Here is a 13,969-nt window from a genome sequence, read left to right on the forward strand (position 1 = left end):
TATGTTACATGGTTTTGAGTTCTGTCAAATTCAATAAAAATTGAATCCGCCCCTCCGAAGTTTCCCTGGCAACTCTTTCCATACAAAGTGGCCTAGGAGAAAAATGAACATTAAATATAAGCCTTATTCTATCAAACTCAGTGTAGGCGTGGACTGGTCAATGTTTGAGTCTGGAACACAACAGTAGGGGCCCCTAAAATGACTCAAATGGTTAAGCGATATAACCAATATACATTGACAATTAAGAATTAAAAATAAAGTTTATCCCGGTATTAATATTTTTTTTATTATTTTCCAGGGCTGGGAACATGACCGTTGCGTATGACGAAATAACTAAATCGATAACAATAGTAGGAGGCTTAGCACTTAGAAAAGTTCACGTGGATTACGACTGGGATTTAATTGGTCCTTGGTATGAGCGGTTTGGCAAAATGGCTCTGAAAATTGACGATTTTATAATTGGAGTCACTTTTATTCAGCCTGCCAATGTTAACAAAGTATCAAAAATGAAGGACTTGGACATAAGAATGGGAAACATTCAAGTAAGTATGTATAACTTCAAGTAAGTGATTTTCAGGCAACGTGAAAATCAACATATTCAAACCATAGCCTACAATCATCTGTACACATGCCAGACACTTAGGAAAGAGGGGAGGGGGAAGTAAAAGAAAATATTTTAGACCACTAACTTGAAAATTTTCTGTGGGGGGGTCGTTCAGTTGCCGATCTATTCATCACTTAGGGATGTTTCCTTTTGCAAGAAAAAGTCCCAAAAAGGAAACATTGAAGCATATTCACTATAGACCTTGATCCTTCAAAAGGATGGGAATACAAAGAAAGTTTGATCAATTCAATTTACGACAGCGTTTTCATAATTCACGACTGCTAATGGAAAAATGATAAATACATCTCTATGTGTGTCATACGAAAAGTAAATTATTAGCATTCTATTCAATATCATGTGAAATAAATAATTGCCAACTACAATCTTTACTAAGTCAAAAGCTGCTTTTCATAGACCCATTCTATTCGAAATCAGGGTATTCCTCGGATTGAAAACGTGTATACCCCAAAGGTCCAAAGTATCTTCAGGTCTCTCAGGCACAGAAATTTTTGGTTCCAGGGATAAGTTCCTATAAATATGCATATCAGACCTTTTTGAAACCAACTTGATCCCTATGGCAATTTTTCTAAGTGCTACAATATTGGTCTGAAAACATCTTCTATTTTATTTAGCCGCGCATCCTCACAGATACACACCGTAATGACCCTTTGGTGTGTTCAAGATGATTAAAAGAATATATATAGAATATATATATATATATATATATATATATATATATATATATATATATATATATATATATGGGCTACAACTTCTTGATTTCAGTGGAAAAAGATCCTCCAAACATAATTTTATAAACAATATTTCTGCTGGATGAAGGGCTTTGTATCAGAGGCAACGCTATAGCGTTGCCTTCAGTAAAGGCCATATGGCTCCAACGTTTTATTATTTATTTGTTATTATTTCCCAAGAGGCACTTCATATGAAAGGGTCGCCGCAAAAACTACAGAGCATTCAATTGAATATCAGAAGTTCTAGCGCCCTTTTTGAGAGTCAAAAGCAATCGGAGGGCAACTAGCTCCCCATGCCCTTTTTCCCCAAATACATCCGATTTAAAAATTTTGAGATAGCCATTTTATTAAAAATAGTTCAACCATCAGATTATAAAAGCTCTAGAGTCAACAAAACCCCCCAGGGTCTGGGGGTAGGCATTGTAAATTATACCCCCAGGGCATTTATGGTTTTTATCGAAGGGAGGGTCGCATAAACTTTAGAGATGTCTCATTTGATACGAAAATTGAAAGTTTTAGTTCACTTCTTAAGAGTCAAAAGAGATCAGAGTGTACAAAGCCCCCAGGCCCTTTTCCCACCAAACCCATCCGAAAAAAAACTTTAAGATATGCATTTGGTAAAAATAGTTCAAGGTCAACAAAGCCCCCGAGGGCCCTGGGGCAGGCCTTATGAGTTACGCCATGGGGGCATATATGGTTCTTATAGAAGCGATTCTTGTATAAACTTCAGAGAGGACTCATTTAATTGGATATTGAAAGTTCTACTTCACTGTTTAAGAGATCAGAGGGCAACTAACCCTCCCCACATCCTTTTTTCCCCAAATACATCCGATAAAAATCTTGAGATAGCGGTTTTTTCTTAAGTTGAAAGATCATATAACAAAAACTCCAGGGTCAACACAACGCCCAATACCAGGGGACAGGCGTTGTAAGTTATGCCCTGGGGGCATATATGGTTCTTATAGAAGGGATTCTAGTATAAACTTCAGAGGAGCGCATTTGATTGGAAATTTTTAGTTCTAGTTCGCTTTTTAAGAGTCTGAAGAGATCATAGGGTAACTACCCCCCCCCCATGCCTTTTCTCCCAAACCCACTGGATAAAAATTTCGAGATAGATATCTTGTTGAAAATAGTCCAAAAATCAGATCATACAAACTCCAGGGTCGGTCCTACAAACATTAGAGAGGGCTCACATGATTGGAACTTGAAAGTACTAGTTCACTATTAAAGAGTCAAAAGAAACGGAAGGACAACTAGCCCACCCCCCGCCCTTTTTTCTCCAAACCCATCCAATAAAATTTTTGAGACAGCCATTTTGTTAAAAATAGTTCAAAAATCAGTTAATAAAAACTCCAGAGTCGACACAAACCCTCAGAGCCCGGATAAGTGTTTTAAGTTATGCCCCAAGGGCATATAAAGTTTTATGTAAGAAGAGGCCATATAAACTTTAGTGGTGGCTCCTTTGATTGGGAATTGAAAGTTCTAGTTACCTTTTTGTGAGTCGAAAGGGATCAAAGGGTATCTACCCGCCTCCCCATACACACACACCCTTTTCCACAAATGCATCCAATCAAAATTTTGAGATTGCCAGTTTATCTGAAATAATCCAACAATCAGATAACAAAAACTTCGAGGTTAACATAATCCCCCTAGAGCCCTGAGGAAAAGTTGTAACTTATGGCTTGGGGGCATATAAAGACTTTATGGAAGAAGTGGTTGTATATACCTCAGAGGGGACTCGAATGATTAGAAATTGAAAGTTCTAATTCCCTTTTTAAGAGTCAAAAGTGATACGATTGTAACTAGCTCCCACCCACCCCCCTCCAATTCTCTTTTCCCAAGTGCATCTGATTGAATTTTTATACAGCCATTTTGTTCAAAATAGACCAAAGATCATTTCCCAAATGCATCTGATCAAAATCGTGAGATATTCATTTTGCTCAAAATAGTTTAAAGAACAAATAACAAAAACTCAGGGATCAACACAGAACCCTAGAGCACGGGGGAAGTGTTGTAAGTTATGCCCCGGTTGTAGAAAAGGTTTTTTTGTAAAGGATGGTCGTATAAGAATCAGAGGTTGCTCATTTGATTGGAAATTGAAATTTCTATTTAGCTTTTTAAGAGTCATTAAAAGTGATCAGCAGGATATACTCCTCCCCCCTCCCCTCTATCCCCAAATGCATCCGATCAAAATTTCAGATAGCCATTTGATCAAACGACAAAACTTCGGGGTCCCCAACCTCCCACCTCCGAAACCCAGGGGAAGGGTTGCAACCCCAAGGCCATAAGGCACCAGCATTGTTTTCTCCAGAGGCACTTTATATGCAAATATGCAGATGGTGTTATAAACTTCGAAGGGGTTCATTTAATTGGAAATAGTAATTTCTAGTGCCCTTTTTAAGAGTCAGGCGTGGTTGGATGACATCAAGCCCCCCCCCTCCACGCCCTCTTTTCCCCAAACGCATCCAATCAAAAGTTTGGGATGGTCATTATGTCCAAAATAGTCAAAAATTGAAGTAATTAAAATAACTACTCCTCGGAGGTTGACAAAACCTCCCACTGCCCTCAGGGCAAGGGCTGAAAGTTGAGCAAGATGTCCATTGTTCATACATAAGGTTTTTATCGAAGGGGTAATTGTATAAACTTCAGAAAAGCCTCATTCGATTTAAATTGGATGTTCTAACTCCGATTTTAAAATTCGAGAGTAATCAGCCCCCCCACGCCTCTAAATGTGTATGATCAAAATCTTTGACTTAGCCATTTTGTTCAAAATCGTCCAAACGTCAAATAGCTATGGATATGAGTTTGACCCCCCCCCCCACAGCCACGGGGAAAAGGGCTGTAAGTTAGAATCCCCTCAGCCTGAAAACAAGGCTATGTTCTTTTCTTCTCTGATAAAGCAGTATTCGTTTTTGTACAATGTTAGTGTTTATGTTTATAAAAATAGACTGGGAATACATAAATAAGGTTGTACATTTATCAGGAGGTGGGGTAAAAATTTATATTAACAGCCCAGATAAGGAAACACAGAATTAAAATAGAAATAGTACCACTAGATTCCCCATTTTATAATCTTTCAAAATATCATATTGTTTTTTTCTGACAATGTACAACACCCCTCCCTAAATGGCCCCCGAAAAAGAGCCCTATTTAAGGTAAATATTTAGTTGTTCTACTCTCCATAAAGAAACATTCTAAACTTCTGGAAATAACTTTAAAATCATTCTAAATTCTTACTTATGTTATTCAAATATGCACTCTGCTTCACTTTACCCTCTCCTCTCCCCTTAATGAACAAAAACATAGCCCAAATTATGTATACTATACTCATTGTGTTTTCAACAGTCCACCTCCTTTCAGTGGTTACTCTCTCCAGAAGGAAGAAATGAAAGAAGTCCCCTTAGCCCCGTACATGGTATTTCTAAATATCATAGTCACTTCTCTGACATTGCACACCTCATCCCTCTTGATAATCCTAGATATGGATCATATGGGTCATTAGAAGATATGTGAAAGCAACAATTACAACATGTAAAAATAAAATGAAGGGCAACGAAAAACATCATTAGAGGACATGCAACACCAAGCAAGTGAGCAAGTCAAAAATGAAAATGAAAAGCAAAGACACATACAGTTAGAAGAAAAGCAGTAATGCGTCAAAAATGAACAGCAAGGACAAACGTAGTTAGAAGACATATGACACCAAGCATGTGAGCGAGTCAAAAATGAAAATGAAGAACGAATACACGTGCAGTTAGAAGAACAGTGGTGGTGTGGCAAAAATGAAAATTAAGAGAAAAGACATGCACAGTTAGAAGACATGCAATGCCAAGCATTCGAGTGAGGCAGCGAAAATCAACCAGGACAGCAAGAATCAAAACATGTCAAAATTGAAAATGATAGTGATGATGATAGGGATTTCAACATGGATGAGGTCATCAACACAAGTCATACCTTTGTTAAAAAACGAAGTTTCAGTGATATGTATTTCATATTGTAAAACAAACCAAGGCAAAAACAAGCCAAAGTAAAACAAACCAAATGTTGCCAAAGGTAAAAGTGATAGCTATGATTATTTGATTTTGGATTTTGACATGGATAAGGTCATCAATGCCTACCATATGTTCGAAAATCGAAAAATTGGACTAGATACATTGTTGGAAGAAAAAGTAGTTTTTGTCCCCCCACCTGAACAATTAAAAGAAACAAAGGTTCAGCACTATGTCTTTCATAGAGCATGCAAGCAAGTCAAAAATAAAAAGCAAAGACACACACGGTTAGACAAAATGCAACACCAAACATATGAATGAGTCAGTGAAAATCAACCTGCACAGAAAGAATCAAAACATGTCAAAGTTGAAGATAATAGAAATGATGATTGGGTTTGGGCAATTTTGACAAGGATAAGGTCATCATTGCCTACCATACATTTGTTAAAAAAAAACAAAGGTTTGGTAATATGTATTTTATAATGACTAAATACAAGCCAAGCTAAATCAAACCAAACAAACTAAATTAACAACAAATTAAGACAAAAACAAATTAATTCATCAATGCCTACCATACCTTTGAAGATCAAAAACCTGGACTAGATAAATCATTGGAAGAAAAAGAAGTTTTTCTTCCACCACCAGAACAATTAAAAGAAACAAAGGCTTGGTAATATGTCTTTCATAATGACAAAAGACAAGTTGAAGGTCCAATAAAAAAAACATAATTTTAGAAAGGCAATACTTCTAATTTAAAGTCCATTTGGACATCATGACATCAAGAATAGGCTCAAATTGTCTGTGTTTAGAAGACAAGTAACAGTGGGAAACTATATATAGAAGTCTGTCATGTGCCAAATGCCAGGCTCCTGGTACTATATATATATATATATATTAGGGGAGCAGTGTACATTGTCAGAAAACTAACATAACATTTGGAAATAGCTTAAAATAAGGAATCTAATGATAAATGACTACTTTTATTTTATCAAGACATTTCCCTCAGAGGAGCTGTAACTCTTGAGCATTACCAGCACTGCTTTTATTTGTTTGGCATGTTTCCTGGAGAGAGTAACCAAAAATGAGAACCTTTTTTTCAAAAATTTAAGAAACAGACAGTAAACAAGCAGCAGGGAGAAAAGAGTTGCACTATAGAACATATAATATTTATAGGCTAATTTTTCATGTAAAGTTACCTATTAGGAGGTGGGAATGATGTGGAAAAGTAGCTTAAGCACATTTAGGAATGATACAGGGATAGGGTAAGTACAAGTATTTTAGAATATTTGGTTGTTTACACATATTTATATAATTTAGGTGGGAAGAAAGTGAATACATCACTTGATGCCTTTTTTATACTGTCCCCAAATTCAAAATTGCTAGATTAGGGGCTATTAAGAAAAATGCATGTCAAGAAACAATTTTACTTTATAATATGAAGAAAGATTGCACCTAACACATTTTGAATGCAGCTCTGCTATATTTACCTCCCCCCTAATTATTAACCTAGATATTTACCATGTACTCTCCCAATGCATTTCTATTCTTTCAACCCATGTACCTGTAAGTTATATCAACTGTGACAATACAAGAACCAGAAAAACAAGAGTGACTGATGGCAGAATGCATTGTAAATAAAAAGTTTGGACTATAAATTATAGGGTATAGCAGGGCTACATGCAAAATGTGTTAGCTATGTAATTGTGCATATTGTGGATCAAGAATTGTTTTCTTAACCCGTTTCTTTTTCAATAGTCCTTAATCTAGACCTATGCCCAATAATTGATTCTGGAACACATTCCATTTTGAGCAGAGCTGCATGCAAAATGTCTTAGCTTTAATTTTATCAAGGCATTTCCCTCAGAGGAGCTGTAACTCTCCAGCATTACCAGAACTACTTTTATTTACCTGGCATGTTTTCTGGAGAGAGTAACCACAAAACAAGTACCCTCTTTTCCAGAAACTTAGCAGCAGACAGTAAAGAAGCACTGCAGAACATATAATATGTAGGCTATACAATATATAGGCTAATTATTCATGTAAAGTTGCCTATTAGGAGGAGGGAATGATGGGGGGAAGTGGCTTAACCACATTCAGGAAAGATATAGGCTAAGTATAAGTATTTTGGAACATTTAGTTGATTTAAATATTTTTAGAGTTTAGCAGTGAAGAAAGTGAAGACATCAATTAACTTTTTTTTTCATATCCTTCCCAAATTGAAAAATTGGTATAGGTTTAGATTATAGGCTATTAAGAAGGAAACATGTTAAGAAACAATTTTTACTTCATAATATGCAGAAAGGTTGTAGTTAACAAATTTTAAATGCAGCTCTGCTATATTTTACCCTCCCCCCTAATTATTAGCCTAGATATTTGCCATGTATTCTCCCAATGCATCTCTATTTTTTCAACCCATGTACCTGAAAATTATATCAACTGTGACAAGACAGAACCAGAAAAACAAGAGGGATTGATGGCAGAATGCATTGTAAATAAATAATTTGGGCTATATATTTGTAAACTAAGAAGAGGGATAAAGTATAGCAGGGCTATATACAAAAAATGTTAGCTACATTATTATGTATATTGTGGAGTAAATATTGTTTTCATAACACTTTTCTTTCTCAATAGTCCTTAACTAGACCTAGACCCAGTAATTGCTTCTGGAACAAATTCCATTTTGAGCCCTTAATGGTGTCCCTAGAGATAGCATACTACCTTGTCTATAGTTTTTAGACTATGATGTAATGGTAACAAATTAGTTTAAAACCAATCAGACATAAAATGTGATTTTAAATGGGGACTAAAACAACTCTCTATGATGTTTTAATGCAATGTTAGCAACAAAGAAAAAAACAGAATAAAAAAAAAAAATAAATATGACACATCAGTGTGAAAATGTGATTTTCCTTATTGTTCAAGATGGGACCTGTTAGCTTCTTTTTTAGGGTTTTCAATATTAGTGATTCCAATTGTACACTTTTTTTTACTAAGATGTCTTTTTTTGAGGGGTTTCAGGTTCTTTTTAAATTCTCAGCATATTTGTTTTTAAAATAATATCTTACTAGCCTATTAATGTTAATTTAAAATTATTGAAGATTCTTTTACTGAATTGAACTGCTATTTGTTTAGCCTAGTTAACCTTGGCTTAGCCTAGCTGATATCCTTTGCCTAGGCTAGGATAAAAGACCTCTTTTTGGAAAAGACCACTTTTCTTTGGCATTATGGAAAAATATCAATGACTTTTTGGACCACCCCTATCTTACTACAGCATGATGCCATGTGAGGGTAGTAACAAGAACCCATCTTCTTGGTCAGAATTTCATTAATAACTTCTCAGCATAAAAATTTTAGTCTCTGTTTTAACAGACAATTTAAAAGAAAAAATATATTTAATATTTGTGGTTTATATAATCAATATCAAGCAGTAAAAGTTGTAATTTTGGAATCAGAAGAAAGTCAGCTAGCCTATCTGTAAATGTAGGAATAAAACTGAGACACTATAGGGATATATACATCAAAATAGGATAATTGGTATTTCCAAAAAGAGGTTGTTGTAATAATAATACAATTTCAATAATAACCATATTGATGTAGCCTACAGCTTAGATTTTTAGCTTTTCTCTGATATATAGGCTATAGCCTATAGGCCTATGTGTATATACAATTCTTCCTAATTCTTCTCTGGTAACAAGATGAGATTTCAGTTTTACATAATTTTGCTCAATTGGATACTTTTTTTACCCTATTTCCATTAAGCCAGACTAACAATGAAATCTATAAAAGATAAACAATATGGCATTAGACTTTACAGTCCTTACTGGCAGTGCTGATCTCTAGATTTATTTCTTGGCCTTTCAGCCAAGAAGTGCAATGGGGGATTGAGGGCCAACCATCCTGTGCTTTTGAATACCCTTCCTGCTTACCTGCCCTGGATTTCTCTGGGTACCCATTTAAAGGTTGACTCTGGCTGGACTTACAGAGTCACACCACTGATCCCCATCCCAAGTTGAGGACAAAAGATAGGCAAAGCTTAGTAAAATGGATATCTTAGAATAAAAAATCTTAATTTACTGGTTCTTCTCCTCTTCTAGGTTAATTCAAAAGGTGCTTGGCTACTAGACTATGGTATTGAATTCGCCACTAATGCTGCAGTGAATGGTTTGAGACATGGAATCCTTAAAGCAGTTCAACAAGCACTGAAGTTCGTTATTAATCGGAAATTGGAAAATATGGACTTAGAAACTCTTATTCTCCAACAGGTCAATCAAATGCAATCTTCACTTTAACAGGATAACTAACGCCAAATTTGAATTTGTATGTTTTGCTAAAGCGAATTTATAATCTGAAAAATAAAATCCTTCAAAAAGTTTCTAAAAATCTTGCTTATTCCGTGTCTCGAATACTATGAACGAAATGCTAAGCGAACCAACCAGTGTTGAGTCAAGTACTCCAAGAAAATATGTAAGTATAAGTACCAAGTACTCAACCAAAATTGCAATTAAGTATCAGTATTATTGTACTTAAAGTCTAGGCTGCCAAATTGACACATTTTGTGTCAAAATGACACAATTTCATGTTGCGTGACACAATGACACATTCAGTCGAAATGATGACATAGTCGACCCAAATGACACATTTTTCGATAAAAAATGACACAAACGACGAAAATGACACATTTTTCAAAAAACAATGACACAATATTGTCATCCATGTCTTGTTTTTAAATGGTAATAAAAAACAGTAAAATTTCAGTTTTCAACCTTCAGAAAAGCTACAAATTAACGGAGAGGAATAGCACTACATAACAGTGGCAGTAGTACACAAACAGTGCGGAATACAGGACAGATCACCATATTTAAGATTTAAACCACGAGAAGAAAACATCCATAGGTGGAAATTTCAAATCAAAATGCACGTTGAATATCTAAACTTAATTGGCTGCTTGATTGAGTATGTGACTTAGCCAACTGGTACGTACTTAATAGTAAAAAGTAAACAGCTTGCAGTTTACCAAAGCTGTATGCATAAGCAGCAACTCACATTTTTAAGAGTACAGGAGGGGTACCCACCTCGAACAAGATTACAAATTTCCGATCTGTTTATTATTAAATAAAAAAAAACTAATTTTTTTAGCTGAAAGTAAGGAGCGACATTAGAACTTAAAACGAAGTTTTTTTTATTTAATTTCTGAACGTTTTTGAATTAATGCATGTTTGGTTTTGGCTCTCCGCACATAAATTATTAAAATGAAATTTGTATATTAATTCTTTTTTTGGCTATATGGCTTTCTCTTAGTTTTGATCAGACGATTTCGAGAAATAAGGAGTGGAGAAGGAGGCCTAGTTGCCCTCCAATTTTTCGGTTACTTAAAAAGGCAACTAGAACTTTTAATTTTTAATGAACGTTTTTATTAGTAAAAAATAAATGTAACTTAAGAATTAACTTACGTAACAAACTTTCATAGCCTTATATTTTTATTACGTGTACGAGGGGGTTTGTACCCTCGTTAATACCTCGCTCTTTACACTAAATCGTAAGTTTTGTCCCAATTCTTTAAGAATGACCCCTGAATCAGAAAGGCCGTAGAATAAATAGTTGAAATTACTAAAAATACTTTAGCATAAAGAGCAAGGTATTTATCTCCTCCTAAATACCTCGCTCTTTATGCTAAAGTATTTTTAGAACCCCTCATATGCGTAATTATCTCTGTTCGTTTTAAGTTTCAATGCTACTTCTTCCTTTCATTTGAAAAAACGTTTTCATGTTTATTTTTCATTGTTTTCTTATAGTAATGCTAGAGAATTCTGCGCCCTTTTCATTGGATTTTTCTTCCCCCATGACAGATTCCTCCAAGGAAAGATCCTCCAACATAGCCTCCTCTCCTCAGCCCCACCCCCAAACAAAATAAAATCCCCCTGAAAACGACTGTACACTTCCCAATAACCATTACTATATGTAAACACTGGTCAAAGTTTGTAACTTGCAGCCCCTCCCCCAGGGATTGTAGGGGAGTAAGTCATCCCCAAAGACATAGTTATTATGGTTTTCGACTATGCTGAACAAAATGGCTATCTCAAAATTTTGATCCGTTGACTTTGGGAAAAAAATGAGCGTGGGAGGGGGCCTAGATGCCCTCCAATTTTTTTGGTCACTTAAAAAGGGCACTAGAACTTTTCATTTCCGTTAGAATGAGCCCTCTTGCGACATTTTAGGACCACTTGGTCGAGACCACTCGGGAAAAAAAAACAAAAAACAAACAAATAAACACGCACCCGTGATTTGTCTTCTGGCAAAAAATACAAAATTCCACATTTTTGTAGATAGGAGCTTGAAACTTCTATAGCAGGGTTCTCTGATACGCTGAATCTGATGGTGTCATTTTCGTTAAGATCCTACGACTTTTAGGGGGTGTTTTCTCCTATTTTCTTAAATAAGGCAAATTTTCTCAGGCTCGTAACTTTTGATGGGTAAGACTAAACTTGATGAAACTTATATATTTAAAATCAGCATTAAAATGCGATTCTTTTGATGTAGCTATTGATATCAAAATTCAATTTTTTAGAGTTTTGGTTACTATTGAGCCGGGTCGCTCCTTACTACAGTTCGTTACCACGAACTGTTTGATTATCAAGATAAAATAAAGAAAAATTACAAAGCTTTAGACCCCACAAAGGGGTCTAAACTAAAAGGCGTCTAAGACTTCCAGAGAAGTCTTTCCTTCAGAATAATCCATCTGGCTTAAAAAGCCACCAACAAATATGACAAAAATACTAGATTGAAGCTAGTTTTGAGTAAATAAATATATTGAGTAAATAAATATAGCTTCAAAATTTCTAAATAAACATACTTCTATTTTCAAACAAGATTACTTCATTCTAACCTTACCTTTTTTCACCTAAAAATGACAAAAAAGGTCAACAAGAACAATTGCTTGAATTTGGAGTTCCAAAGTAGTGACACTCTGACTCACAAACTCCTTTCCAGCTCAAGAGTAACCATGAAGTCTATCATGAAGTCTATCATGAAGTCTTTTGTCTAAACTGACATCTTAGAGAATGATAATGCTTTTGTCATACCCATGATCTCAGGCTGTTTCAAGGAAATCTCCGAGATTTCTTTTGGTCCAAATACCGAAATACACGTGCTGAAATATAAGGATGTGATACCCTCGAATGATCTCAAACAGTTTGGGTTGAACTGCCTGAACTTCCTTGTAGAAGTTATCAAACAAATGAGGAAATGAATTTATCCTTCTGATCCCACTTTAAAAGCTCTGGCTTGTTTAGACCCAGTGACTGCTTTGAGCGGAAAAGTTGATACTCGAGTGGGACTGACTGGTCGGTTCAGCAGCTTACTTGGGAAACATGAAGGTGAAGTGGAAAGGTCAAGGAATGTAATAGAGACTCAGTGGATCTTGATGAGTGAGCACAGGGATGAGACTATGAAAACCATAGGTACTGAAATGTCTCCTTCGATCTTTCTGAAGATGTTATTGAATACGAAAGATGCTCAAGGCAAGCCACAGTTCGAAGAGCTGTCCCTTTTCATGCTAAACCTGTGTGCTCTTCCGCATTTCAGTACAGTTGCAGAACGTCAATTTTCAGTTCTATCAAATATAAAAACGAAACTCAGGAACAGTCTACTTCTCGACACGATAGACTCACTGATGCATACAAAGCAGCTGGTCTCTCGTACCACAGGAACCGTAGACGGCTGGGAAATTCCTTCCGATATGCGGAAGAATTTTATGGCCTGGTACAAGGAGAAAGAAGAAGAGACCAATGAGCCCTAGATATAGCCAGGGTCGAATATTCTTGAAGTTTTGGGGAGGAGGTCTGTGTGTGAGAGGTTACCAAGTTGTTCAGTGCTTATATATCTGATATTTATCTGTAATTTTTAGTACATATATGCGATTGATTTTGGCTTACATTTTTCATCGGCCTCTAGGTCCATTAGAAGTACGATTGTAACCATTAAGACAGGAAGACGGCTTAGTAGTATTGTCGGTTCAAGCTGAGCTTCAATGAGGGCACAATGAACCACAGACAAGTTGATAGACAAATAGTTGGAACTGTTTTTTCTGGGAATTTAGTTCAGATTGCCGAGTCAAAGTGACATACTGTACAAAAGAAGAAAAGTAGGGACAAAGTATGTTAAAAACAAAAAGAAGCGTGTTCAGGCGCTATACTTCATTTTTACGAATTTCTTCTCGATTGAATCCAGGTCTCGGACAAGTTTTATGCTCAAAGACAAGTTTTTTCCAGTTTCGAAGGTGTCAACTAAAGCTTAGCTGATTACGATCACGACGTCATGCGAAAAGTCTTTAATTTACTGTCGGAATTGATTGTCCCTAAAACTTTTATAAATGTAAACTTGCCTCGTTGGTTGCCCAGACACAAATTCATAGTGTGTAACATTAGTTTAATCGAATGTTTCTATTACTTTCATGACGACATAAAAACGTCTCGATCCCAAAGTAATAGTTTAAGGTTAAGTTTACTCCTTTTTGAACTGATTTGGAAAAGGTTATATATTCAAAACTCTAAATAAAGATTTGACAATTAAATATGATACCACTTGTAGTAAAAAAAATATGACACATTATGGAATCTCAGATGACA

General features: G+C 35.6%; 2 protein-coding genes across 2 annotated transcripts in view; one reads left to right on the plus strand and one right to left on the minus strand.

The window, feature by feature from the left end:
- LOC136029378 (ras GTPase-activating-like protein IQGAP1) overlaps positions 1–9,635 on the minus strand; it is a 156,548-nt gene extending 146,913 nt beyond the window's left edge. Inside the window, exon 1 of the mRNA XM_065707697.1 lies at positions 9,420–9,635. The gene's annotated coding sequence lies outside the window, so the exon portion shown is untranslated. The remainder of the gene's footprint in view (positions 1–9,419) is intronic.
- The window catches only part of LOC136029379 (uncharacterized), a 31,014-nt gene extending 21,289 nt beyond the window's left edge, over positions 1–9,725 (plus strand). The window contains exons 6-7 of the mRNA XM_065707698.1: positions 299–542; positions 9,440–9,725. Of these exons, the coding sequence (XP_065563770.1) occupies positions 299–542; positions 9,440–9,634 (439 nt within the window). The 3' untranslated portion in view covers positions 9,635–9,725. The remainder of the gene's footprint in view (positions 1–298; positions 543–9,439) is intronic.
- Positions 9,726–13,969: the final 4,244 nt, after the last annotated feature.

The sequence above is a fragment of the Artemia franciscana genome, chromosome 7 (genome assembly GCF_032884065.1).
Source record: "Artemia franciscana chromosome 7, ASM3288406v1, whole genome shotgun sequence".
Classification (NCBI taxonomy): Eukaryota; Metazoa; Arthropoda; class Branchiopoda; order Anostraca; family Artemiidae; genus Artemia; species Artemia franciscana.